Here is a 27,007-nt window from a genome sequence, read left to right on the forward strand (position 1 = left end):
TCCCACAGCCTGTATCCAGAGCCAGGTACCACTCATGTTTTAGGCATCTGTGCCTTAGGCCTCTTCCTCAGCCTAGAACTCCTGCTGTCACTCCTCCACCTAACAAGTGCCTGCTCACTGGTTAAGGATCAAGTCAGCTGCCCCTCCTCAGAGAAATTTTTGGCTGCTTCCTATCCTAGGTGAAATAAATTGCTCTTACGTTTTGCTCTGACCTTGATTAGTGTAAGCTTTATTTTACCTCCCAGTATAGTTTAGCTCATGGTTGACCTGTCTCCCCCACTAGATTCCCAAGCCCTCGAGGGCAGGTACCAAGTCCTGTTCACCTCTGGCTCCACAGTGACTTACCTACAGTGATTTCGTAGATGATCAATATGTGTTTGTGAGCTGGCCAAAGGAATGGCTGAAGGATGCTGGAATGAACAGAGAAATGTAGGGCTGGATCTTGGCGCAGTCATGCAAGCTGTGCATCTGGGCTAGACTGGCCAGGGGAGTCTAGAATCCCCTTGGCTCACTTTACTAGGCTGTAAACATAGGAGACACATTATGGGGTCCAGGGGGTAACTGCTGTAGGCTGACTCCAGACTCATTCTGTGGCCTCTATTTAGAAATTCTTGTTTAAGGGACCAGGCTGTCCTGGATGGTTTATATAACACCTTTGCATTCACAGAAGAAAGGTCTTCCTTGCCTCTCATGTGAACACAAGATACCACTTCATCTTGTTCTGAGTATCCTGCAGGAGTGTCTGCAGCATCCTCACAGACGATGAGGTCGGGAAGCATCTTTTGTAAAAAAAATATTGTTTACTGAGGCCACCATGCCATGGATGGTCAACCACTTTATCTCATTTTATTTTGTTGATCTTTGCAACAACCTTTTGAGGGAGGTCTGTTGTCCTTAGTTTGTAGCTGAAGAAACTGAGACTGAGGAAGTGTCCTGCCTAAGGTCACACAACTAAGCAAGTGGTGGAGGGAGAATTCAGGCTCAGGTCTGTCTGCCCCCAAAGGCTGGCATTTTAACGGAAAAACACATGGGAGTAAAGTAGACTCCCCCTCCCCCATAAAACAGGAAGAATTAGATTTATAAAATGATGACAGATATTTAAGGTAAATTGTTTCTAAATTATTGTTCAGCTTTAATCCCTGAAAATGACTGGCAAAAATGGCAGAAGGAACCAGTGATGGAAAAAGCACAATTCCTCTATCAAATACTGGCCTGATTTCCCCCACATCAGCCGCCTGCCACATGCACAGTACGAGGATGCCTAGAGAGCATTCCTCCCTGTCTGCTGATTTTACACTCCAAGATGCATTACACTCCAAGATGTCAATATATTTCTAAAGGTCACACAAGAAGTTGATAAGAGAACTGGCACTGAGAATTCTGGTCTGCCAAATTCTAGCCCAGTTTTCTTTCTGCTAAGTCAGCTCTCCCTATACAGTCAATCAACACATGTTTACAGGTTACTCAGGAAAATGTGGGGAGGAAGGGGAACATTACTGCACTCTGAGATAGAAGAGGGGACAAACGTTTCCCTCACCGCCTGACCTTACGTAGGTGCAGGTAAAACTTGGGGAAGAAATCCTTGGTAGGAATGCTGGGTAATATCAGGTGCCCCTGTGGCTTTGAGGGCCTGACTGGAGCTACCTCCTGCCCAGGCAGGCGGGAGGGGTCCCCTTTGGCTCCAGAGAGATGGAGGTGGCTGCCAGGCGCCCAGAAGTGCCCCAGAGGGATGCAAGGAGTGGGCCTCTTGAGCCTTTGCTCCTGGCCAGTTCTCAGCTAAAGGGTCCAAGGCAGAGGAACTCTCCCAGCCTCCTTCTGGCCATGAGGGTTAAGGAGCTGAGGCTTAAGGCACACCTGGACTGCTGGGGGTGGGGGAGGGGTGGAGGCAGAGCACAGGAGACTGTGCTCCACCCCCTCCACCTAGAGAGACTGTGGCTGAGGTGGATTGTAAGGTCAGTTGTGGAGTCATGGACAGAGCAGGAGGAAGAACCAGGGAGGAGCTTAAGGGGGGCGATTCTGGAAGGAGAAGCGCTTCAAGGCAGGTTCTGAGTGCGGCAGCCCAGGGAAGCCTGCAGTGGGCTTCTTGCAGTGCCTGGCTCCTAGCCCTCCCTCAGTGCCTCAGCCTGGGGGACCCCCCCCTTTGTTTCTATTGAACAGGCTAGCGTAATTAGAGCCTCAACACCCCTCTCCTCTTGGGACCACACAGCCCAGGGTTCTGTGTGAAACTTCTGGGTCTGCAGTTCCTACCAGGCTTCCTGTCGATCTAGATGTGAGTCCCCTGCCCGACCATCATGCCTGTCCCCCACTCCCTGCCTCCCCTACCCACACAGCTTCCTGTTCCTCTCCTCCACACACCATCCCCCGTACATCACACCCGGTCCTCTCACCCCTAGTTCCTTCCTGACAAACTCCCTCAGGTTCTCAGACCTGCACTGAACATTCATTTCTTCTTTATCCCAAATTTCCTTCATGGACCCTGGCTCCCCAGTTACCTTTCATACAACTCCATCTGCTCCCAGACCATTCTAGGGTAGGAGCAGTATTCTGGAATCCTTGAATGGCCTCTTCCATCTAGTCTAGTGGTTCTGAACCAGGGGCAATTTTACCTCCTCCCTACCCACCGGGGACATATGGCAATGTTTTCAGATATTTTTGTCTGTCAGAGCTGGGCAGGTCACAACTTGTGCTACTGGCATCCAGTGAGTAGAGACCAGGATGCTGATAAACATTGCACGATGCACAGGGCAGGCACCTACGACAAAGAATTATCTCGCCCCAAATGTCAGTAGCATGTACGCTGAGAACCCCTGCACTGTTATATAGCTACAGATCTACAAGGTTAAGCTTGGAAACTGTCAGGTACGGAGCCTTTTCATGCTAAACTTCCAGGAACAGCTAATCTTTCTGTTCCTCAACTGGGAGAGGGGGGCGGGGTGTTGCCATGAAACAGCTACCGCATTGTCAGGAATCTGCAGAAAGAGAGGCAAGGAGATTCCCCGCTCCCTCAATTTACTACCAACTTTTAGAGAAAGTACTGGACTACAACTTTTGAATGTCTTTCTGTCTCTACAAGATAGTGCCACTTTTTGGAAAGAGAATAGCAACTTATTATTTTAACAGTTTATCAAATGCAAGATTTCATGTGGTGAATGCAGTAACGTTTCGGAGCCCTCCTTTCCCAATTTTATTTTCTTCAACCTTCAACCTTCTTTGAATATGAGAGTATTTGCTGGATCAGAAAAACACTGTAGAGGTGTCTCTGTTCAGCAAAACTCACTGCCTTTGTTTTAATTTAAAGTGGATGAATTCTTTCTTAAGAATGCCCTTGTTTCTCAGAAACTGGCCCCCCAAGTTGCTTGTTCCCTTAGAGCTGAGTTTCTTGGAACTCTGTTTCTAACTAAGCAGTGAAAATGCTCACTAACAGATTTCATTGGTCAGTCTAACCTCTTTTTTTCCCACTCTTGCCAGTCTCTTCCCTCTGCACCCAGTTATCTTCAGCATGGGGGAACAGAACCACTCTCCTGGGAAGGAGCTTCAGCACTGGACACGAACAGAGTCTCCGGGAAAGAGAAGCTGGCACTCCCAGGCCTACGCCCTTGGGGCCGTTTCCAACTTTATGTCTACTTTTCTGACCTTTCCTATCTATAAGGTTGTGTTCCGGCAACAGATCCATGCTGTGGCGGTGTCAGAGGCTGTGCGGCAGCTTTGGCATGAAGGCCCTCAATATTTCTACCGGGGAATCTACCCGCCTCTTCTCTCCAAGACGTTGCAAGGGACTCTGCTGTTTGGGACTTATGATAGCCTGCTGTATTGTCTCTCCCCTGTTGGGCCACACTCCCTGGGACACCGCTGGGCTGCAGGGCTCATGTCTGGTGTAGTGGAGGCTGTGGCACTCAGCCCCTTTGAAAGGGTGCAAAATGTGCTCCAGGATGGTCGCAAGCAAGCTCGCTTTCCCAGCACCTTCAGCATTCTCAAGGAATTCCACTCTTATGGGCTTTGGGGGCGGCTGTCGCTGGGTTACTATCGCGGTTTCTGGCCTGTCCTTCTCAGGAACAGCCTGGGGAGTGCTCTGTATTTCTCCTTCAAGGATCCCATTCAGGATAGCTTGGCAGAGCAAGGCCTGCCCCATTGGGTTCCTGCCTTGGTGTCTGGGAGTGTCAATGGAACAATCACCTGCCTAGTTCTGTATCCTCTGATTGTGCTAGTTGCCAATATGCAGTCCCATATTGGCTGGCAGAGCATGCCAAGCCTGTGGGCCTCTGCCCAGGACGTGTGGGACACTCGGGGCCGAAAGGTGTTCCTGATCTACCGTGGAGGTTCCCTGGTCATCCTAAGGTCCAGCGTGACATGGGGCATCACTACTGCTATCCATGACTTCCTCCAGAGGAGGTATCGTTCCAGGAAAGAGCTGAAAGACTGACTAGCTGCAGGCAGTGTGGCCATGGCAACCTGTTATTCTAAGCTTTCCTGGGTTGGTTTAAATAGCTTACTTCTTTAGCTTGGTCACCTAATACAACTATTCTTTAGCATCTTTCAACTGTCATTGCACTCGAGAAGTTCCCAACTACCAGCCTATTGGGCAAAGACAAAGCCAACAGTGTTCCTTGGTTAGCAAAAGAAATTCACCCCGGTCTATCCACAGCTTCAACAGGCTCAGACCCAGGAAGCCTTTAAGTAACTGGTAACCCACATGAAATGTCATTCCTTTAAGGAATTCACTGACTCTAAAAGATATGAATAAGAGGAAACTCTAAAAGGTGACCTTAATTAGGCACTGTGAGTTCTGGGACCCCTCCAGTTGTCCTCTGGACCAAACTGAGTGGAGGACCAGGAATTCCAATTTCAGAGAACTAAGCTTGACTCTTAGGATGGGGATTCCATAGACTTTCTCAGATGGCTACATTTTCATGACATTGTTCACTACTCCTGCCACCACCACTCTCACTTCTCAAGGCTATGGGTACTAGTTTCAGGGTAGCAGTTATGGCTGGAAATCCTGAGTTAGACTTGCCTCAACTGATCATGTGCCACAAGAACTGAGGGGAGTGGGAAGAAGTGTGGTCCCTGGATGGATGGGAAGAATAGACTTTGAGGGAATAGGTTTAGTTGCATGCAGAATAGAAAATTCTACTATAGGTTGATTGGTGTTAAATGCTGGGACATTTTTGATAGCAAGGCAATAACATTGCCTAGAAACCACTTGAGGTTCCCTAAGAAATCTGGAACTGGAATGACTATATCTCTTCATAAATAATTGCATATTTTATTGCTGTGGATAAATATAGTTACTGTGACATAAGTTAAAGATCTGAAATTATAGCTTGTCATTCAGAGCCATTCAAAATATGGTCCTCATAAAACTTGTAGCATTTTATCACACCATTCCCACTTACATAGATCCTATATCCTAGCCAAACTGGACTATTGTTCCCTCCCCAAACATGCCACTAGCTTTCCCATGGCCATGCTTTGGCCCACACTATTTTCTCCACCTGCAATACCCATTCTCCACATGCCAGTCTGCCAAAATCCTTCTGGTTTCTCAAAGCCCAGCTCAGATGCCACCTTCTCTAAGGAGCCTTTTCTGATTATCCCTAACTGAATGTGATTGCCCCTAACTGAATGTGACATTAGTCTCGTGTGATGCCCCTCTCCAATATTCATATGTGGCACTGATTCCATTATGTCACTGATTTCATGTGGGCTGTGTTCTTGATGTTCTTCAATACCTCCTACTAGACTGTAAAACTCCTTGAAAGCAGGGATTCTTGTACACATTTTTAAATCTCCCATTGTGCTTAGGTGCTCAATAATGTTGGCTGAATTATTGAATTGATTATCAAGCTGTGATATGGTCTTTATCCTCAGGGTGCTGTCCCTTGTACATGAAGATAATGTTATTGATTCACTGTCATTAAGACCTGCCTTTGGGGTGTGGTTTTTGCTTTATTAGTGGATTTAGTTTTGTGCTAATGATAATGATGCTGCTGCAGATGATAATAGTAACAACAGTAATTAAAGATGACTTTCAACTGGGACATTTGATGAGTTTGTGTTATTGGTGACATGTTTGTTGTTGACAGCACTGTAGGATCTGAAATTTCACAGAGACATTGCCTAATGGTCCGATTCATTTTAACTCTGGAATTTTGAGGATTTCCAAGATGACATATGTTGCAGTTTTTCCCTTATAGATGATATCATGTAATGATCTCCACTTGCACCTCCTTACCAAACCAAAATTGCCATTTATAATGATCTGACTGTAGATCCTAGCTGTGGGGATTCCTCACTGAATATCAAAGAAATTAAAGACACAGCTATAAGCAATATGAGATCAGAAAGCATTTGCCAGCAAGGTCAACAGAAAACGGCTGGTCCAGAATCGCTGCAGATGAGTTCCCATGTCTGATCCCTGTGCAGACTTAGATGGGGTGGGACAGTACTCTGCTTGCAGATTCAAGTATGGGGAACACAGAGTTTGTACAAGGGAAGGAAAAGTAGAAGAGCAGCTATTTCTATTTAAAGGCTAGCTTTCAGAATGAAAAAAAGTATTTACAAAAATCATTACTTAGCTAATGGCTTTGGTTTTTAAGCTGAAAAGAAGGGGATAAACTCTCGTACTCCCCCACTTTTCTTATTCAAGAGATGCATTTATTTCCAAGTACACTGTCCATTTCCACTTATGTCACTGTGTCAGTCCATGTGTCAGTTCTTCATTTAAAATTCTTATTTAGAAATAATTTTGAACTTCTCGAAAAGTTGCCAGCATAAGTAGAGTTTAAAGAATACCCATAAACCATTTGCTTTATTATTTGAGAACTCATTCTCTGTCTACACACACATGGTAGTTTTTCCTGAACTATCTGAGTTGTAATTTTTAACATTTCTAGATTCAGTATTTGTAGATTCAAATTCTTTTAAAAAGACTAAGAGCTTTATCTCTATGACACTGGCACAGTTATTACAGAATATTAGAAAATGAAAACTCATGGCATATTTTAAAGCTACATTAGTGATAATTGTTTAAATTTACTATATTTGCCTTTTTAAATACTTTACATTATGTGTGTTAATACTTGAAGCTATGCAATTATAAACATGAATTTACAACTAAATCATGTTATAATTGAAATAGTTTATTTTTACAGATTGATTCATATAAAAACCTAGGTAAGGGGGAAGGCGGAAGATGGCGGAAGAGTAAGACGCGGAGATCACCTTCCTCCCCACAGATACACCAGAAATACATCTACACGTGGAACAGCTCCTACAGAACACCTACTGAAGGCTGGCAGAAGACCTCAGACCTCCCAAAAGGCAAGAAACTCCCCACGTACCTGGGTAGGGCAAAAGAAAAAACAGAGACAAAAGAATAGGGACGGCACCTGCACCAGTGGGAGGAAGCTGTGAAGGAGGAAAAGTTTCCACACACTAGGAAGCCCCTTCGCGGGCGGAGACTGCGGGAGGCGGAGGGGGGAGCTTCGAAGCTGCGGAGGAGTGCACAGCAACGGGTGCGGAGGGCGAAGCGGGGAGATTCCCGCACAGAGGATCGGTGCCGACCGGCACTCACCAGCCCGAGAGGCTTGTCTGCTCACCCGCCGGGGCGGGCGGGGCTGCGAGCTGAGGCCGGAGCGCAGGGAGAGGACTGGGGTTGGCGGCTTGAACATAGCCTGAAGGGGTTAGTGCACCACAGCTAGCCGGGAGGGAGTCCGGGGAAAAGCCTGCACCTGCCGAAGAGGCAGGAGACTTTTCCTTCCCTCTTTGTTTCCTGGGGCGTGAGGAGAGGGGTTTAAGAACGCTGCTTAAAGGAACTCCAGAGACGGGCGCGAGCCGCGGCTAAAAGCGCGGACCCCAGAGGCGGGCGGGAGACGTTAAGGCTGCTGCTGCCGCCACCGAGGAGCCTGTGTGCGAGCACAGGTCACTCTCCACACCCCTCTTCCGCGGAGCCTGTGCAGCCCGCCACTGCCAGGTTCCCGGGATCCAGGGACAACTTCCCCGGGAGAGCGCACAGCGCGCCTCAGGCTGGTGCAAAGTCACGCCGGCCTTTGCCACCGCAGGCCCGCCCCGCACTCTGTGCCCCTCCGTCCCCGCCGGCCTGAGTGCGCCAGAGCCCCCAATCAGCGGCTCTTTTAACCCCATCCTGTCTGAGCAAAAAACAGACGCCCTCCAGCGATCTACACGCAGTGGCAGGGCCAAATCCAAAGCTTAGCCCTGGGAGCTGTGAGAACAAAGAAGAGAAAGGGAAATCTCTCCCAGCAGCCTCAGAAGCAACGGATTAAAGCTCCACAATCAACTTGATATACCCTGCATCTGTGGAATACCTGAATAGACAACCAATCATCCCAAATTAAGGAAGTGGACTTTAGGAGCAAGATCTACGATTTTTTCCCCTTTCCTCTTTTTGTGAATGTGTATGTGTATGCTTCTGTGTGAGATCTTGTCTGTATAGTCTTGCTTCCACCATTTGTCCTAGGGTTCTATCCGTCCATGTTTTTTTTAAAATTTTTTTTCTTAATAATTAATTTTAATAACGTTATTATACTTTACCTTCTTTCTTTCTTTCTTTCTTTCTTTCTTTCTTTCTTTCTTTCTTTCTTTCTTTCTTTCTTTCTTTCTTTCTTTCTTTCTTTCTTTCTTTCCGTCCTTCCTTCCCTCCTTTAGACAACGAATCATCCCAAATTGAGGAGGTGGTCTCTGACAGCAAGATTTAGGATTTTTCCCCATTTACCTCTTTTAGTGAGGGTGTATGTGTATGCTTCTATGTAAGATTTTGTCTGTATAGCTTTGCTTCCAACATTTGTCCTAAGGTTCTTTCCGTCCCTTTTTTTTTTCTAAATAAGAATTTTTTAATTCAATAACTTTATTATACTTTATTTTATTTTTACTGTATCTTCTTTATTTCTGTCTTTTTTCCTTCTTTCCCTCCCTCCTTCCTTCCTCCCTCCCTCCCTCCCTCCTTTCTTTCCTTCTTGCCTTCTTTCCTTCTTTGCTTCTTTCTTTCTTTCTTCCTTCCTTCCTACCCTCCTTTCCTTCTTTCTTTCCTCATACTTCTACTAGTTCCCTCTACTTTTTCTCCCTTTTATCCTGAGCCGTGTGGATGAAAAGCTTTTGGTGCTCCAGCCAGGAGGCAGGGCTCTGCCTCTGAGTAGGAGAGCCAACTTCAGGACACTGATCAACAAGAGACCTCCCAGCTCCACATAATATCAAACGGCGAAAATCTCCCAGAGACCTCCATCTTAACACCAGCACCCAGCTTCACTCAACGACCAGCAAGCCACAGTGCTGGAAAACCTATGCCAAACAACTAGCAAAACAGGAACACAACCCCACCCATTAGCAGAGAGGCTGCCTAAAATCATAATAAGGCCACAGACACCCCCAAACACACCACCAGACGTGAACCTGCCCACTAGAGAGACAAGATCCAGCCTCATCCACCACAACACAGGCACTAGTCCCCTCCACCAGGAAGCCTACACAACCCACTGAACCAACCTTAGCCACTGGAGACAGACATCAAAAACAGGAGGAACTACGAACCTGCAGCCTGCAAAAAGGAGACCCCAAACACAGTAAGATAAGCAAAATGAGAAGACAGAAAAACACACAGCAGATAAAGGAGCAAGATAAAAATGCACCAGACCTAACAAATGAAGAGGAAATAGGCAGTCTACCTGAAAGAGAATTCAGAATAATGATAGTAAGGTTGATCCGAAATCTTGGAGATAGAATGGAAAATAGATTGGACAAAATGCAAGAATCAGTAAACAAGGACCTAGAAGAACTAAAGATGAAACAAGCAACGATGAACAACACAATAAATGAAATTAAAAGTACTCTAGATGGGATCAATAGCAGAATAACTGAGGCAGAAGAATGGATAAGTGACCTGGAAGATAAAATAGTGGAAATAACTACTGCAGAGCAGAATAAAGAAAAAAGAATGAAAAGAACTGAGGACAGTCTCAGAGACCTCTGGGACAACATTAAACGCACCAACATTCGAATTATAGGGGTTCCAGAAGAAGAAGAGAAAAAGAAAGGGACTGAGAAAATATTTGAAGAGATTATAGTTGAAAACTTCCCTAATATGGGAAAGGAAATAGTTAATCAAGTCCAGGAAGCACAGAGAGTCCCATACAGGATAAATCCAAGGAGAAATACGCCAAGACACATATTAATCAAACTGTCAAAAATTAAATACAAAGAAAGCATATTAAAAGCAGCAAGGGAAAAACAACAAATAACACACAAGGGAATCCCCATAAGGTTAACAGCTGATCTCTCAGCAGAAACCCTACAAGCCAGAAGGGAGTGGCAGGACATACTGAAAGTGATGAAGGAGAAAACCCTGCAGCCAAGACTACTCTACCCAGCAAGGATCTCATTCAGATTTGATGGAGAAATTAAAACCTCTACAGACAAGCAAAAGCTGAGAGAGTTCAGCACCACCAAACCAGCTTTACAACAAATGCTAAAGGATCTTCTCTAGGCAAGAAACACAAGAGAAGGAAAAGACCTATAATAACGAACCCAAAACAATTAAGAAAATGGGAATAGGAACATACATATCGATAATTACCTTAAATGTAAATGGACTAAATGCTCCCACCAAAAGACACAGATTAGCTGAATGGATACAAAAACAAGACCCTTATATATGCTGTCTACAAGAGACCCACTTCAGACCTAGAGACACATACAGACTGAAAGTAAGGGGATGGAAAAAGATATTCCATGCAAATGGAAGCCAAAAGAAAGCTGGAGTCGCAATTCTCATATCAGACAAAATAGACTTTAAAATAAGGACTATTAAAAGAGACAAAGAAGGACACTACATAATGATCAAGGGATCGATCCAAGAAGAAGATATAACAATTGTAAATATTTATGCACTCAACATAGGAGCACCTCAATACATAAGGCAAATACTAACAGCCATAAAAGGGGAAATCGACAGTAACACATTCATAGTAGGGGACTTAAACACCCCACTTTCACCCATGGACAGATCATCCAAAATGAAAATAAATAAGGAAACACAAGCTTTAAATGATACATTAAACAAGATGGACTTAATTGATATTTATAGGACACTCCATCCAAAAACAACAGAATACACATTTTTCTCAAGTGCTCATGGAACATTCTCCAGGATAGATCATATCTTGGGGCACAAATCAAGCCTTGGTAAATTTAAGAAAATTGAAGTTGTATCAAGTATCTTTTCTGACCACAACGCCATGAGACTAGATATCAATTACAGGAAAAGATCTGCAAAAAATACAAACACATGGAGGCTAAACAATACACTACTTAATAATGAAAAGATCACTGAAGAAATCAAAAGAAATCAAAAAATACCTAGAAACAAATGACAATGGAGACACAACGACCCAAAACCTGTGGGATGCAGCAAAAGCAGTTCTAAGGGGGAAGTTTATAGCAATACAAGCCCACCTTAAGAAGCAGGAAACATCTCGAATAAACAACCTAACCTTGCACCTCAAGCAATTAGAGAAAGAAGAACAAAAAAACCCCAAAGCTAGCAGAAGGAAAGAAATCATAAAAATCAGATCAGAAATAAATGAAAAAGAAATGAAGGAAACAATAGCAAAGATCAATAAAACTAAAAGCTAGTTCTTTGAGAAGATAAACAAAATAGATAAACCACTAGCCAGACTCATCAAGAAAAAAAGGGAGAAGACTCAAATCAATAGAATTAGAAATGAAAAAGGAGAGGTAACAACTGACACTGCAGAGATAAAAGAGATCATGAGAGATTACTACAAGCAACTCTATGCCAATAAAATGGACAATCTGGAAGAAATGGACAAATTCTTAGAAATGCACAACCTGCCAAGACTGAATCAGGAAGAAATAGAAAATATGAACAGACCAATCACAAGCACTGAAATTGAAACTGTGATTAAAAATCTTCCAACAAACAAAAGCCCAGGACCAGATGGCTTCACAGGCGAATTCTATCAAACATTTAGAGAAGAGCTAACACCTATCCTTCTCAAACTCTTCCAAAATATAGCAGAGGGAGGACCACTCCCAAACTCCTTCTACGAGGCCACCATCACCTTGATACCAAAACCAGACAAGGATGTCACAAAGAAAGAAAACTACAGGCCAATATCACTGATGAACATAGATGCAAAAATCCTCAACAAAATACTAGCAAACAGAATCCAACAGCACATTAAAAGGATCATACACCATGATCAAATGGGGTTTATTCCAGGAATGCAAGGATTCTTCAATATACGCAAATCTATCAATGTGATAAACCATATTAACAAATTGAAGGAGAAAAACCATATGATCATCTCAATAGATGCAGAGAAAGCTTTTGACAAAATTCAACACCCATTTATGATAAAAACTCTGCAGAAAGTAGGCATAGAGGGAACTTTCCTCAACATAATAAAGGCCATATATGACAAGCCCACAGCAAACATCATCCTCAATGGTGAAAAACTGAAAGCATTTCCACTAAGATCAGGAACAAGACAAGGTTGCCCACTCTCACCACTATTATTCAACATTGTTTTGGAAGTTTTAGCCACAGCAATCAGAGAAGAAAAGGAAATAAAAGGAATCCAAATCGGAAAAGAAGAAGTAAAGCTGTCACTGTTTGCAGATGACATGATCCTATACATAGAGAATCCTAAAGATGCTACCAGAAAACTACTAGAGCTAATCAATGAATTTGGTAAAGTGGCAGGATACAAAATTAATGCACAGAAATCTCTGGCATTCCTATATACTAATGATGAAAAATCTGAAAGTGAAATCAAGAAAACACTCCCATTTACCATTGCAACAAAAAGAATAAAATATCTAGGAATAAACCTACCTAAGGAGACAAAAGACCTGTATGCAGAAAATTATAAGACACTGATGAAAGAAATTAAAGATGATACAAATAGATGGAGAGATATACCATGTTCTTGGATTGGAAGAATCAACATTGTGAAAATGACTCTACTACCCAAAGCAATCTATAGATTCAATGCAATCCCTATCAAACTACCACTGGCATTTTTCACAGAAATAGAACAAAAAATTTCACAATTTGTATGGAAACACAAAAGACCCCGAATAGCCAAAGCAATCTTGAGAACGAAAGAAGGAACTGGAGGAATCAGGCTCCCTGACTTCAGACTATACTACAAAGCTACAGTTATCAAGACGGTATGGTACTGGCACAAAAACAGAAAGATAGATCAATGGAACAGGATAGAAAGCCCAGAGATAAACCCATGCACATATGGACACCTTATCTTTGATAAAGGTGGCAGTAATGTACAATGGAGAAAGGACAGCCTCTTCAATAAGTGGTGCTGGGAAAACTGGACAGGTACATGTAAAAGTATGAGATTAGATCACTCCCTAACACCATACACAAAAATAAGCTCAAAATGGATTAAAGACCTAAATGTAAGGCCAGAAACTATCAAACTCTTAGAGGAAAACATAGGCAGAACACTCTATGACATAAATCACAGCAAGATCCTTTCTGACCCACCTCCTAGAGTAATGGAAATAAAAACAAAAATAAACAAATGGGACCTAATGAAACTTCAAAGCTTTTGCACAGCAAAGGAAACCATAAACAAGACCAAAAGACAACCCTCAGAATGGGAGAAAATATTTGCAAATGAAGCAACCAACAAAGGATTAATCTCCAAAATTTACAAGCAGCTCATGCAGCTCAATAACAAGAAAACAAACAACCCAATCTAAAAATGGGCAGAAGACCTAAATAGACATTTCTCCAAAGAAGATATACAGACTGCCAACAAACACATGAAAGAATGCTCAACATCATTAATCATTAGAGAAATGCAAATCAAAACTACAATGAGATATCATCTCACACCAGTCAGAATGGCCATCATCAAAAAATCTAGAAACAATAAATGCTGGAGAGGGTGTGGAGAAAAGGGAACACTCTTGCACTGCTGGTGGGAATGTGAATTGGTTCAGCCACTATGGAGAACAGTATGGAGGTTCCTTAAAAAACTACAAATAGAACTACCATATGACCCAGCAATCCCACTACTGGGCATATACCCTGAGAAAACCAAAATTCAAAAAGAGTCATGTACCAAAATGTTCATTGCAGCTCTATTTACAATAGCCCGGAGATGGAAACAACCTAAGTGCCCGTCATCGGATGAATGGATAAAGAAGATGTGGCACATATATACAATGGAATATTACTCAGCCATAAAAAGAAACGATATTGAGCTATTTGTAATGAGGTGGATAGACCTAGAGTCTGTCATACAGAGTGAAGTAAGTCAGAAAGAAAAAGACAAATACCGTATGCTAACACATATATATGGAATTTAAGAAAAAAAATGTCATGAAGAACCTAGGGGTAAAGCAGGAATAAAGACGCAGACCTCCTAGAGAACGGACTTGAGGTTATGGGGAGGGGGAAGGGTGAGCTGTGACAGGGCGAGAGAGAGTCATGGGCATATACACACTAACAAACGTAGTAAGGTAGATAGCTAGTGGGAAGCAGCCGCATGGCACAGGGATATTGGCTCGGTGCTTTGTGACAGCCTGGATGGGTGGGATAGGGAGGGTGGGAGGGAGGGAGACGCAACAGGGAAGACATATGGGAACATATGTTTATGTATGACTGATTCGCTTTGTTATAAAGCAGAAGCTAACACACCATTGTAAAGCAATTATACCCCAATAAAGATGTTAAAAAAAAAAAAGAAAAAAAAATAACCTAGGTAAAATTCTAAAATTATATAGACCAATCAACTTTCCCCATTTAAATCTTCTAAGTAAAATTTAAGAGTGTAATGGTTTTCTAGTAATTTTAAATATCAATATTTAGTTTTGTGGTGTTAATATTATATTTTCTGACATTTAAAAAATGGCGTTTGGACTTGAGATCAATAAAATAAAGAGGTAATAAAAACCTACGTCTGTTTAAAACTTATAAAATATAGAAGTTGACACTAAAGCTACTTGGTACAGAAAGTTGAAAGAAAAAGAATAAAAATCCCTGTCTGAGCTCTGTGTATTTTTGTCTAAATATAAACTACATCAGCTTCCTAACGCTCAAGGTGAAATAATGAGTAACTAATGTATTAAAACTATTATCATAAGTATATGGTTTATGAAGATTTAATTTTGCTTTTAACATTTAGTTTTAAACATTAAACAGCATTATAATTTAACAATGTGTTTGGGATAACTGCATATAGTGTAGTATATTAAAGTTAATAAAATAATGTTGTATAGGAGATAAAAAACATGATAACTCAGGAAAAAAGTGAAAAGTTTTCCTAAAAGAATAAGGTAAAAAATACTGTATTTCCCTATTCTGTTTACTCTCCAACTTCTCTGTTTCTTTCATACCAACTTCCTTTTCCTCAAATCTTCAACACCTCCTCCCCCATCCTCAGTCCCAGTTCATGACCTTACTATTTCATTAGGAAAAGAGAAGCATTCAGAAGAGAACTGCCAGTTAAAAGAACATTTATAAAGCTATTGCCCATGTAATGACCATCCAAGACAAGAAATGCAACATCTTGATAACCCCCACCCCTAGTCCTCCTGCATTCCAGGCCCCTCACTGATGACCTTCCTCCACCCATCCTAGAGATAACTCCTATCCTGACTATTATGATATCATTTCGTTACTTTTCTTTATAGATTTATCTTCTTGTTACCAGAAGGGGGACACCTTCAAGGGCCTGAGAGTGGGCTCTTGTCTAACACTCAGAAATGAATTGTCCGAGGAGACACATATACTGACAAAGCAAAAGACTTTACTGGGGAGGAGCACCTGGGCAGCAGGATAAGGAAACACAGGAGAACTGCTCTGCCACATGGCTCGCAGTCTCAGGGTTTATGGTGGTGGGATTAGTTTCCGGGTTGTCTCTGGCCAGTCATCTTGTCTGTGCCCATATTTAGTCTGACTCAGGCTCCTTCCTGGTGGCGTGTGCATCTCTCAGCCAAGATGGATTCCACCGTGAAGGTTTCTGGGAGGTTGGCAGAACATATTATGGGCTGGCATTTCCTCCTTCCTTTTGGCCCCTCCTGAATTCTTCTGGCTGGCTGTAGCTTGTCAGTTCTATGTTCCTTATCAGGACCTCCTGTTGTGAGATAACCCATGCAAGCAGTTATTATCCTGCCTGGCCAGGGAGGGCAGTTTCAGTCAACGGTTCCCTAACATTCCATATAAGCATCCCTAAACAGCACAGTTTTATTTTACAGATATTTGAACTCTATATACTTTATATACTTGGAATTGTGACTACTTCTTTCATATTATTTGTGAGATTCATCCATATTGTTGCAGGTAGTTGTAGTTATTTCATTTTTCTAAACTGTGATAAATTTACTTTAAAAAGATTTTTTAAAGAGAAGTTTTAGGTTCACAGCAAATTTGAGAGGAAGGTATGGGAGAATTCCCATATACGCCCTGCTGCCACAGTTACATAGCCTCACCAATTATCACCCTCCCACACCAGAGTGGTACATTTGTTACAACTGACAAATCTATATTGATACATCATTATCACCCAAAGTCCAGTTTACCTTAGGGTTCACTCTTAGGGCTGTATATTGTATGGGTTTGGACAAATGTATAATGACAGGTATCCACCATTATAGTATCATACAAAGTAGTTTCATTGCACCCCCCAATCCTCTGTGCTCTGCCTATTCTGACCCCCGCCCAACCTCTGGCAACCACTGACCTTTTACTATCTCCATAGGTTTGCCTTTTCCAGAATGTCATATAGTTGGAATCATACAGTATGTAGCCTTTTCAGATGGGCTTCCTTCACTTAGTAATGTGCATTTAAGGTTGCTCCATGGCTTTTTGTGGCTCATTTCATTTTAGCACTGAATAATAATTCCATCATCAGGATTTATCAGTTTATTTATCCATTCACCTACCGAAGGACATCTGGATTGCTTCTAAGCTTTGGCAGTTATGAATAAAGCTGTTATAAACATCCGTGTGCAGGTTTTTATGTGGCCGTAAGTTTTAAACTCCTCTGGATAAATGTTAAGGAGCACAATTGCTGGATTATATAGTAAGCATATGGTATAGTTTTGTAAGAAACTGCCAAACTGCCTTCCAAAGTGGCTATACCATTTTGCATTCCCATCAGCAATGAATGAGCATTCCTGCTGCTCCACATTCTTGCCAGCATTTGATGCTGTCAGTGTTATGAATTTTGGCCATTCAAGTATGTGTATAGTGGTATCTCACTGTTGTTTGGTTATTTCACTTTTATTTTTGTATGTACTATTGTGTGAATATACCACAATTTATCCATGAAAACTTTTAGGGACATCCTGCTTGTTTCCAGTTTTTGACTGTTACAAAACAGTGCTACCATGAATATTCTTAGTAGTGTATATAACTACAGACATCTCTACGATATTTACCTGAGAGTGGAATTGTTGGTTTATAGGGTATGGGGACTTTCAATGTCACTGGATAATGCCTAATTTTCCTAATGACTAACTTTTCCTAATGCTGTGTACCAATTTACACTTACTAGCAGTTCCCATTGCTCCACCTGCTGGCAACATTTGTTATTATCAGACTTTAAAATTTTTGCCAACCTGGTGGGTGTAAAATGGCCTCTCATTTGATTTTAATGATTTTTCTTGCTCTTTTTTTTAACATTTTTATTGGCGTATAACTGCTTTACAATGTTGTGTTAGTTTCTACTGTATAACAAAGTGAATCAGCTATATATATACATATATCCCCATTATCCCCTCCCTCTTGCATCTCCCTCCCACCCTCCCTATCCCACCCCTCTAGGTGGTCACAAAGCACTGAGCTGATCTCCCTGTGCTATGCAGCTGCTTCCAACTAGCTATCTATTTTACATTTGGTAGTGTATATATGTCAATGCCACTCTCGCACTTCATCTCAGCTTACCCTTCCCCTCCGTGTGTCCTCAAGTCCATTCTCCACGTCTGTGTCTTTATTCCTGTCCTGCCTGTATGTTCTTCAAAACCATTTTTTTTTAGATTCCATATATATGTGTTAGCATACAGTATTTGTTTTTCTCTTTCTGACTTACTTAACTCTGTATGACAGACACTAGGTCCATCCACCTCACTAAAAATAACTCAATTTTGTTTCTTTTTATGACTGAATAATATTCTGTTGTATAGATGTGCCACATCTTCTTTCTCCATTCATCTATCTATGGACACTTACGTTGCTTCCATGTCCTGGCTATTGTAAACAGTGCTGCAATGAACATTGTGGTACATGATTCTTTTTTTTTTTTTAAGATTTTTATTGGAGTATAATTGCTTTACAATCGTGTTAGTTTCTGCTTTATAACAAGATGAATCAGCTATACATATACATATATCCCCATATCTCCTCCCTCTTGCGTCTCCCTCCCACCCTCCCTATCCCACCCCTCTAGGTGGTCACAAAGCACCAAGCTGATCTCCCTGTGCTATGCGGCTGCTTCTCACTAGCTATCTATTTTACATTTGCTAGTATATATAAGTACATGCCACTCTCTCACTTCGTCCCAGATTACCCTTCCCCCTCCCCGTGTCCTCAAGTCCATTTTTTATGTCTGCATCTTTATTCCTGTCCTGCCCCTAGGTTCTTCATAACCTGTTTTTTTAAAGATTCCATATATATGTGTTAGCATACGGTATTTGTTTTTCTCTTTCTGACTTACTTCACTCTGTATGACAGTCTCTAGGTCCATCCACCTCACTAAAAATAACTCCGTTTTGTTTCTTTTTATGGCTGAGTAATATTCCATTATATATATGTGCCTCATCTTCTTCATCCATTCATCTGTCAATGGACACTTAAGTTGCTTCCATGTCCTGGCTATTGTAAATAGAGCTGCAATGAACATTGTGGTACATGACTCTTTTTGAATTACGGTTTTCTCAGGGTATATGCCCAGTAATGGGATTGCTGGGTTGTATGGTAGTTCTAATTTTAGTTTTTTAAGGAACCTCCATACTGTTCTCCATAGTGGCTGTATCAATTTACATTCTCACCAACAGTGCAAGAGGGTTCCCTTTTCTCCACACCCTCTCCAACATTTATTGTTTGTAGATTTTTTGTTGATGGCCATTCTGACTGGTGTGAGGTGATACCTCATTGTAGTTTTGATTTGCATTTCTCTAACGATTAGTGATGTTGAGCATTCTTTCCTGTGTTTGTTGGCAATCTGTATATCTTCTTTGGAGAAATGTCTATTTAGGTCTTCTGCCCATTTTCGATTGGGTTGTTTGTTTTATTGATACTGAGGTGCACGAGCTGCTTGTATATTTTGGAGATTAATCCTTTGTCAGTTGCTTCATTTGCAAATATTTTCTCCCATTCTGACAGTTGTCTTTTCATCTTGTTTATGGTTTCTTTTGCTGTGCAAAACCTTTTAAGTTTCATTAGGTCCCATTTGTTTATTTTTGTTTTTACTTCCATTTCTCTAGGAGGTGGGTCAAAAAGGATCTTGCTGTGATGTATATCATAGAGTGTTCTGCCTATGTTTTCCTCTAAGAGTTTTATAGTGTCTGGCCTTACATTTAGGTCTTTAATCCATTTTAAGTTTATTTGTGTGTATGGTGTTAGGAAGTGTTCTAATTTCATTCTTTTACATGTAGCTGTCCAGTTTTCCCAGCACCATTTGTTGAACAGGCTGTCTGTTCTCCATTGTATATTCTTGCCTCCTTTATCAAAGATAAGGTGACCCTATGTGTGTGGGTTTACCTCTGGGCTTTCTATCCTGTTTCATTGATCTATATTTCTGTTTTTGTGCCAGTACCATACTGTCTGGATTACTGTAGCTTTGTAGTGTAGTCTGAAGTCTGGGAGCCTGATTCCTCCAGCTCCGTTTTTCTTTCTCAAGACTGCTTTAGCTATTTGGGGTCTTTTGTGTTTCCATACAAATTGTGAATTTTTTTGTTCTAGTTCTGTGAAAAATGCCATTGGCAGTTTGATAGGGATTGCATTTAATCGGTACATTGCTTTAGGTAGTATAGTCATTTTCACGTTGTTGATACTTCTAATCCAAGAAGATGGTACGTCTCTCCATCTGTGTGTATCATCTTTAATTTCTTTCATCAGTGTGTTATAGTTTTCTGTATACAGGTCTTTTGTCTCCTTAGGTAGGTTTATTCCTAGGTATTTTATTCTTTTTGTTGCAATGGTAAATGGGATTGTATCCTTAATTTCTCTTTCAGATTTTTTGTTGTTAGAAATAGGAATGCAAGAGATTTCTGTGTGTTAATTTTGTATCCTGGTACTTTACAAAATTCATTGAATAGCTCTAGTAGTTTTCTGGTGGCATCTTTAGGATTCTCTCTATATAGTATCATGTCATCTGCAAACAGTGACAGTTTTGCTTTTTCTTTTCCGATTTGGATTCCTTTTATTTCTTTTTCTTCTCTTGAGCATTTTTCATAAGCCTATCAGACGTTAGGATTTATTATTTTTTGAAGCATTTATTCAATACATCTGCCAATTTTTTTCTATTGGGTAGTGTGCCATTTAAAAATTAATTTGTAGGTGTTATTTATATATTCTAACTTTATTTCTTTGTCCTTTATATGTGTTGCATATATCTTTTCCCACTTTGTCTCTTATTTTTTGGTCATTTTCCTGATGGTTTCTTTCAACAAACAGAAGTCCTTAATTATACTATATTCAAAGTTATCAATCTTTTTTTCTTTATCCATAGTGCTTTTTGTGTCTTTTCAAAGAAATCCTTCCCTATCCCAACATCATGAGGATATTCTCCTTTATTAACATTTGAAATTTCTCTAATTTTGCCTTTTACACTTAGGACTTTAATATACTTGAAATTAATTTTTGTATGGAGTGTGAGAATTGACATCCAATTTCATTATTTTTCCTTACAAATACCCAATTGCCCCATATCATTTGTTGAAAAATCTCTCCTTTCCCCACTCATTCATAATGCCAAGTCTGTCAAATATCAAGTGGCCTCTCTGTTCTGTTCCACTTATCTATTTGTCTAATCTTGTGCCAATATGGCATTGCCTTAATTACTGTAACGTTGTAATGAGTCTTGCTATCTGATAAGGAAAGTCTTCGCACCTCATTTTTGTTCTTCAAGAGTTTCTTAACTGTTCTTATCAATATCTACCAAAATAGTTGCTGAGATTTTATTTTCTACAAAAATTATTGTTGAGATTTTAATTTGAGCAAACTGTTTTAATTTGAGTAACTGTTGAGTTTTAATGTAAGCAAAAATAATGGTTAAGACTCTAATTTTAATGTTTCTCAAAGTTTCATAATATTTTTCATAGTGTCTAACATATCTTTTGTTGGATTTTTACTAATTGCTGAATTAAAAAAAATTGCTAACAGTAAAGAGGATTCTCAGGAATGGGATTTTAATATGTTTCTTATAGGTAATGCTCTTCTGTTTTGTTTTAAGCAAGAATATACATCTTGCGTTAATAAATCAGTTTATATGTGTTGCTCCCTCATATTGACATAGTCATTGTAATATAATATATATTGATTAATATAATATAGTATTATCTATAAAGATGCCAATCATTCATCAAGTTTTCAAAAAGTAAACATTTCACCTTAAACAAATTACTATGTTAATGGAGAAGAACTGTGGGATGGAGCACAGAAAAAGCTCAAGGTGTCTATATCCAACTGCTTACTTGACATTTCCACTGAGATATTTTGTAGGCATCCCAAAGTTAATATGTCAAAGATTGAACTTTCTATTTTCCCCTACCCACCTGAACCTAGTCTTCTCACTTCCAGTGGTATCATCATTTTTTGATACTTTCAACAGAAAGAGTCTTAACATATAGGAACCTTGACTCTTTCATTCACCACTGTATTTCCAGTGCCCAGAAGAGTGGCTTGCATATAGTGGGTACTCAATAAATATTTCTAGATTGAATGAATGGTTCCTGCCCTGAAGAAATGTTTGATTAAAAATTATTCAATAATACACACAAAGTAGTATATGAAAAAAGCTGAGAGAATTCCCTGGCAGTCCAGTAGTTATGATTCTGTTCTCTCACTGCTGAGAGCCCAGGTTTGATCCCTGGTCCGGGAACTAAAATCCCACAAGCCGCGGAGTGCAGCCAAAAAAAAAAAAGAAAATGCTGAAAGATTTCTGTCCTTTCTTTTCTATTATTAGACCCGCAGCCCTTGTTCAGCCCCTTTTTATTTTACACCTGAACAATTGCCACAACTCTTTTTTAACAGCTTCCAATGTGAACAGCTTATAGATAAAATCCAAATGGTTTAACATGACATTCAAGGTTCTCCATGATCTGACACCAGTTTACTGCTTCCACTATATTTTTCCCTACTTAAACATTATGAATCCCAATGCTCCAACCATACAAGACTACTGGGTATTCCCTGAGTGTGCCCTACACTTCCCTTTGTTCTTATTTTTCTCTCTTCACAGAATTCCATTCCTCCCATTTCTTCCCTCACCAAATGATACCCGTGTATTATAACACAATGCAAATGTCATTTCCTCTCTGCAGGCATCCCCAACTCTCCCAGGTAGAATCAGGTTTAACCTCTTTTCCACTTTCCCCTGGTACTTAGTAACCTTGATGTAGCACTTACAATCATAAAGTCATACAATCATGTTAGACTTGGAAGTAATCTTGGTGATCATGTTCCAAATTCCTCATGCTATGGAGGGCCAAAGAGAAAATCCAGGTCTTTTAATTTGCCTTGCCTAATGATTATTTGTGTACACATTTTATATCCTTTACTTGACAGGTCACTGAAGGCAGAGGAAGGGTCTTATTCATCTTTGTGTTCTCCATGATATCTAATACAATCTATTACACATTGTGGATATACAATAAGTGTGGTTTTTTGTTTTGTTTTTTTTTTCTGTATGCGGGCCTCTCACTGTTGTGGCCTCTCCCATTGCGGAGCACAGGTTCTGGACGCGCAGGCTCAGTGGCCATGGCTCACGGGCCCAGCCGCTCCGCGGCATGTGGGATCTTCCCGGACCGGGGCACAAACCTGTGTCCCCTGAATCGGCAGGCGGACTCTCAACCACTGCACCACCAGGGAAGCCCAATAAGTGTGTTTTGATTGACTTGAGAATTAATACCAGAGGGATGGATAAAATAGATTTACCATTCACAACAGTTAATGTATACTGAGTGCATACTCTGTACCAGGAACTATACCAAAGCTTTACAAGAATTATCTAATCTGTCACACAATCCTGTGAGATAAACACCATTACTAGTTTTCATTTGCCCAAGATCTCATAGTCAGTAAGTTATAGAGCCTGGGCCAGAATCCAAATTTATCTGATTCTAAATCTTCTGCTTTTAATCTGTGTGTTACAATGTAAAGCAACAGGTGGGAACTCAAATATTATGAATTTGGGAAAGGGCTAACAGATAAGAGGCTAGTTCCTATCTCCTCGAGGACTAAACATCTGGGTTCAGAAAAATAGCTTGGGGCTAAATTGTGGATGACTTTGAATGCCAGGCATGGTATGAGAAGTCATCTCCCTTCCTCTGCTTTCCATCTGTACCAGTCCAGATGCTGATTACCTTGTGAGGCCCAACTCAAATACACCATATGGTACGAGAACTTCTATAATCCTCCAAATCACATTGAATTGCCCCTACTTCCATAGTACTTTGTTTATATCTCTGCTATTATGCATAATATAACTTTCTTAATGGTAATAGTCTGTGGATGTTTTGGTCTTCTTCACATTTTATAAACTCCTTGAGAGCAGGTACCCTGTTTTATTGATGGTTAAATGCCTCTCACTCCTTATTTAGCAACTGATACATAGTAGATGTTCAATAAATGTTAACTTAACTAAATATTTCATTGGAAAAATACAGACATGAATAAGACATGGTTTCTGCTCTCAAGAGAAGCCAACAGTCTATTGAGGGAAAAATACATTATTCCATATGAATAGCTACACTAGTGATGTTTAAAAAGGATGTAGAATTCAACAACCAATTAGAAGATTCAGTAGAAAAAATAACCCATTCACAGTAGCCCCCAAATCTATAAGGCAGCTAAAAAGATAGCTAACAAATATGAACAAGCCATTACGCATAAAAGTATAAAATTGTACTAAAGGACATTTAAAATATATCTGAAAGTGAAGAAATATACTTGTCAAGACCTGCACAGGGTCTGGGATTTTGCCTATATACAAGCTAAGACATTAGCCTGCCCTAGTTTCATGGATTCTGGCATAAGACATGAGACTCTTGGGTGAGAGACAAAGGACTTTATTATTGACAACAAAAGCAGTAACCAGAGCTTCATGTTGGTTTGCATCTGTTCCTAATGCTCCCCCAAGTCCCACAAGGATGATGTAAAGGACTCATGATAGATGGCTGCACACATAGTGGATTGCATTACAGGAGAGGAACAATGAGTTTGGAAGCTCCACTGATTTTATGGAAAGTAGAAGCAAGCCTGCTCTTTGTCTGTGGGGAGATACTGCTTCATCCTTTATTGCAAACATGACCCTGAGAAATGGCTCAGATAAACAGTCTTCAGGGACTTGCATTTTTGGCATACTCAGCAAGAAAACTCAGGGATGCTCAGGGCCCATGGTGGATTGGGTCTCCCAACAATACTGCATTTATGCATGGGAAGACTTCATGTCAATAAGTTGGCAATTCATCTCAAATTAATCCATAAGTCCAATAACGTTCCAATCAAAATATTAACAGGCCTATTTTTGTGGAACTTGACAATCGATTACAAAATTGGAAATGGCATATACAGGAAATTGATTTATGAAGGATGTGGCACTGCAAAAGAGTGGAGAAAGGATGGATAATTGATGGATAAAGGATGGTCTTGATCTGCGGGTTGGTTATATGGGTGTCTTCACTTTGTGAACATTCATCAAGATGCACACTTAAGATATGTCCACTTTTCTGTATGTATTTTATACTTAAGTAAAACCTTTTCAACACCTGCCTAATAGGATACTTTCCCACCAGTAGAGTTGCATGCTCACCAAAAGTTGTTCTTTCCTTAAACAGGTTTATTCCAGTTACACTTGTTGTAAACCAAATAGGAATGGTTTGTGAACCAAACCAACAAAATAGGATTGCAGAAAAAATTTTGCAAAACATGTTACAGACAAATAATTAGAATATAGAATATGTAAAGCACCCATAAGAAGCAATATTAAGAGGACAAACAAAAGAAAAATGGGTAAAAGTTATCAAAAGGTAATTCACAGAAGAAGAAATGAGTTTGGCCAGAAAACCTATAAAAAGTGCTCATGTCATGAAATAATCTGGGAAAGGCAGATTCAAACACTAGGGAGATGCTCATCTTCACCTGTTAGATTGGTAAAAAGAAATTTTAAAATACTTATCTGCAAGAATGTGGGGGAAATGGGGACTCTTCTATAGCTGATATGTGTGTAAATTGGTGCAATTACTATGACAAGCTATTTGCCAATGTCCAGTGAGGTTGAAGATGAACATACTCTGTCATTTAGCAATTCCACTTCTAGGAAACACATTTATAGAGTAATAGGAGGCTATAACAAGAATATTAATTGAAGCACTGTTTGTAATAGAAAAAAAGGAAGCAACCTAAATGTCCACAAGAATGGAAATGCATAAGGAAATTATTCATACAATGGAATATTATATACCAGTTAAAAAGGATGTACATATGAACATGAACATGCATGAACATGGATAGATCTAGAAAGCATAATGGGTGAAAAAATCAAGTTGTAGATGATTACACACAGTGTGATATAATTTACAATGAAGCAAAAATCATGAGAAAACAATTCACTTAACAAATCTTCATTTTGTGCACAATTCTAGGTACTTAGAATCAGTGAACAAAACAGAGATCTTGCCCTCGTGGACTTTACATTTCAATGCGGGAAGACTGAAATAAAGCAATAAGCATAGCAAGTAAATAAGTTGTATAGTGTGTTAGAGAATGATAAAAGCAGAGCAGGGTAAGACAGATAGAATAGGAATGGGCAGGTTGCAGTATTAAATAGGATAGTTCAGATAGTCTTCATTGAAATGGTGAGATTTGAGCCTTGAAGGAGGTGAGAGAATTTAAATAAATGGATAACTTGGAAAAGAGCACTCCAAAAGCCCTATGGCAACAGTGAGCTTGGCTTTTCAGTGGAACTGTAAGGAGGCCACAGATGGGACAGAGTGAGTGAGGAAGAGAGCAGATGGGGAGGTTAGAGATATAATGGAGAGGCAGAAAATGTAGGGCTTTTGTGGGGACTTTGGTTCTCACTCTGAATGGAACTGGCTATCTTTTCAGGATTTTGAGCAGAGAAGTACAAGGATTTCATTTATATTTAAAAATGATAACTTAATTTTTTTGTGTAGGGAATAAACCATAGAGGATCAAGAATGAAAACAGAGAGATCTCTTAGAAGGTTATTTTAGTTATTCAGATGAGAGAAGATGGTGTATTAGACCTTATATGTAGCAATGGTGATGGTGAGAAATGATTGGATTTTGGGTACACTCTGAATTAGAACCAAAATGTTTCCTGATGGGTTGGATGTACAGTGGGAGAGAAAGGGAGGAATTGAAGATAATGTCAAGACTTTTGGCCTGAGCATATGGACTGATATAATTGCCATCAATTGAGATGGGGCTGGCTGTAGGAGGAGCAGGTTTGGGGGAAAATGATTAGGAATTTAATCTGGGACATTTTGAGTTTGAGATGTCTATTAGACATCTGAGTGGAGGTGCTGAGTAGGCAGCAATACAGACCTGGTCTGCAGACTTGAATTTAAGAGTTATCAGTATAGAAAGTGTTTTACAGCATAGGACTGGAAGAGATCACCAAGGGAGTGTAGATAGAAATGAGAAGAACAGGGACCAAGCCCGGGGGCACTCCCATTTTAAGAGGTCTGGGAGGAGAAGAGGAACCAGTAAAGGTCACTGAGAAGAAGCAGCCAGTGAGGTCAGAGGAAACCAGGAGAAT

At 40.5% G+C, this 27,007-nt stretch overlaps 1 protein-coding gene across 1 annotated transcript; it reads left to right on the forward strand.

Moving 5' to 3' along the window:
- Positions 1 to 3,499: 3,499 nt before the first annotated feature.
- On the forward strand, positions 3,500 to 4,420 carry SLC25A53 (solute carrier family 25 member 53). The gene has a single exon (XM_060138800.1). The coding sequence runs from the start codon at positions 3,500 to 3,502 to the stop codon at positions 4,418 to 4,420; it is 921 nt and encodes a 306-aa protein (XP_059994783.1).
- Positions 4,421 to 27,007: the final 22,587 nt, after the last annotated feature.

The sequence above is a fragment of the Lagenorhynchus albirostris genome, chromosome X, assembly GCF_949774975.1.
Source record: "Lagenorhynchus albirostris chromosome X, mLagAlb1.1, whole genome shotgun sequence".
Classification (NCBI taxonomy): Eukaryota; Metazoa; Chordata; class Mammalia; order Artiodactyla; family Delphinidae; genus Lagenorhynchus; species Lagenorhynchus albirostris.